This window comes from Phoenix dactylifera, unplaced genomic scaffold (assembly GCF_009389715.1).
Source record: "Phoenix dactylifera cultivar Barhee BC4 unplaced genomic scaffold, palm_55x_up_171113_PBpolish2nd_filt_p 000598F, whole genome shotgun sequence".
NCBI classification, from domain to species: Eukaryota; Viridiplantae; Streptophyta; class Magnoliopsida; order Arecales; family Arecaceae; genus Phoenix; species Phoenix dactylifera.
Genome location: NW_024067995.1, coordinates 207,302 through 210,022, shown reverse-complemented (window position 1 = coordinate 210,022; position 2,721 = coordinate 207,302). Strand labels below are relative to the sequence as shown.

General features: G+C 37.5%; 1 protein-coding gene across 1 annotated transcript; it reads left to right on the top strand.

The window, feature by feature from the left end:
* The first annotated feature begins 626 nt into the window (after window positions 1-626).
* LOC120106660 (putative germin-like protein 2-1) lies at window positions 627-1,820 on the top strand. Its single transcript, XM_039119685.1, has 2 exons — window positions 627-819; window positions 960-1,820. The coding sequence occupies exons 1-2, from the start codon at window positions 708-710 to the stop codon at window positions 1,511-1,513; spliced, it is 666 nt and encodes a 221-aa protein (XP_038975613.1). The 5' UTR covers window positions 627-707; the 3' UTR covers window positions 1,514-1,820.
* The last annotated feature ends 901 nt before the right edge of the window (window positions 1,821-2,721 follow it).

Below are 2,721 nucleotides of genomic sequence, written 5' to 3'. Positions count from 1 at the left end.
TTTCTGTGACGGAAGGAAGAGGTCATCTTGAAGTTGCTAAATCCCATTGTGGCCAAGTATCCGAACAACTTCATGAAGGCTCCCAGCTTTGGATCTTTCTTTGAACTGTTCAATTTTCTATGGCAACAAAAATAAAGTTGGAGGAGGAATGTCTCAATAAACAATTGATGACCGTATCTTTAAATTTATTAACTTTTTTCATGTTCATCACATATGTCCATACTAGCATAAAATTAAACAAATAAGTAATTGGTTAAATTATAATAAAAATGGCTGGACTAGTTCATGATTAGACTACGAAACAAGCCTTATTATCTATTTAGCTGGCCGAACCGTTGTACCGTCAAAGGCGGCGAATATTGATCAATTCCATCTGCTGTTTCTCACCTACCATCAATATGGTTATAGATCAAGTTATACTTTATCAAGTTATACTTCGTCTTTGGGAACGTTGCCTTTGGCCACGGTCTACTGGAATTGGTGGACAACTGAAACCATTTTATTACTACTTTATAAAACAATACAAAGCAAATCACGACCACCCTTCCTGACTACTTCAACGGTCTAACCATCGCATAAACCGGGTCCCTCATCCCTCCACTCTCTATATATATCTATCTACTCCAAGCCATCCCAGCGCATCGAGCTTCGATCTAGACTCTCGAGTTCCATTCCTCCTGCACTCTCTCCTGCTTAACCGAACAGACATGGCTTCACGCATCCTCCTCCTTGCTTTCCTTGCGCTGGTTTCTTCTCACGCAATTGCTTCTGATCCTAGTCCCCTCCAGGACTTCTGTGTTGCTGACAAAACGTCCCATGGTAATTATATATATTCTTCCTTTTTTCAAGTTGAGCAAAATTTCTTACTCATCCACAAACTTATAAGTAGGCTTTCGAACGAGGTTCTTCTCAAGTTTTTCTATCAACCTTGGTGAATTATGTTAATTTTTATTGTGCAGTATTTGTCAACGGTCTTGTGTGCAAGAACCCAAACGATGTCAGAGCTGATGATTTCTTCTTCTCCGGCCTCGACAGGCCTGGCGACACTGCAAACAAACTTGGATCGAATGTGACTTTAGTTAATGTGGAGAAAATTGCAGGGCTCAACACCCTTGGCATCTCATTGGCTCGCATAGACTTTGCTCCTTATGGCCTGAACCCACCTCACATCCACCCTCGGGCGACAGAGATTTTGACGGTGTTGGAAGGCTCACTCTATGTGGGTTTTGTGACTTCCAACACGGACAACCGTCTCTTTGCCAAAGTCATCAACAAGGGTGATGTGTTCGTGTTCCCCCAAGGTCTTATTCACTTCCAGTTCAACTACGGGACGAAGAATGCTGTTGCTATTGCCGCATTGAGCAGCCAAAACCCTGGTGTGATCACTGTAGCCAATGCGGTGTTTGGGTCGAAGCCACCCATCTCTCGTGACGTTCTTGCAAAGGCCTTTCAGGTGGACAAGAAGACTATTGACTGGCTGCAGGCTCAGTTCTGGATGGACAACAACAACTGATAACTCTTTCTTTGCTACAAGGATTGCTCCGCTGATTCATTTGTATTATTTTGATTGTTACACTTATTCATTTGCATTCTTTAGCACAAATAAGCAAACAATGAGTTGACAATTCTACAGCAATAAAGGCAATTTATTTCCCAGTAGGAGAAAGTGCTTCTTGCTTCTGTTTTTATTTTTCTTTTTGCTGTAACATTAGGTCAAGATGTTTGTTGGACTTGATATCACAAATTGCTTATTCCTTTATCCACCAACTTTATGTTTGTGAGCGGATAGGATGAATTAAGCCATAGGCATCATAGAGGAAAAGATGGATTTTACTTAATGGAGGACTGAAAAAGAAAAAGTATTTGGATCTGGATTGTCTTTCAGCAGCCATGGCTTCAAAAGTTTGGCAAAAAAAGAATAGTGGTGTATGACATCCTCCGCACAGGTTTGAGAAGCACCTACTTCTAAGCTTCTGTCTGGACTCAGGCTACTTCTAATTTTGACTATTAGGAAAACAGCTATTCCTATCTCTATCTCTCCTCTATCCCTGGCTGGAGGAAGAACAAAGTTGAAGGGACGCAACAGGCGTAGCAAACCTATATTTTTAATACAAATCAAATTGGATTATTGATCCAATATCTTGGTTAAATCGATCTCCATTTAAGTTTTTAATAATTATATCTTAGACTAGTGGCTGGTTATGGTGCATTATTTGCAATATTTCCGAACCCAAACAACTTCCAATTATTTACCTGAATTGGCTGATCATGTGATTTGTTCGGTAAATAGTTCTGGCCAGATAAAGTTGAAAATAACTTGATGAACTCATCAAAAATTGTTAAGTACAACAAGAATACATAATAGTCGATTTGAAACCTTATTACTTCAAAATTTTATTAGATTAATATAATATCTATTTTGAAAATTATTTAAAGACATACTTACTAATGAGATGTTGTTGTTGCAAAAAATCCAAATCAATTTACAACCATACTAATTTGTCACACAAATAAATCATAAATAAATATCAATATTGAAAACTATTGGTTATACAATAATGTATAGGTGATATAATTTATCTTATCGATAAATAGCATGTGTTCTATAATAAAACTATATATATTACCAATAAAGTTTTATTTCACTAGTAATTGTTGTACTTATAAGGTACCATCGTAACATAAAATTTTTGAAACATTCATTTATAAACATTACAATAT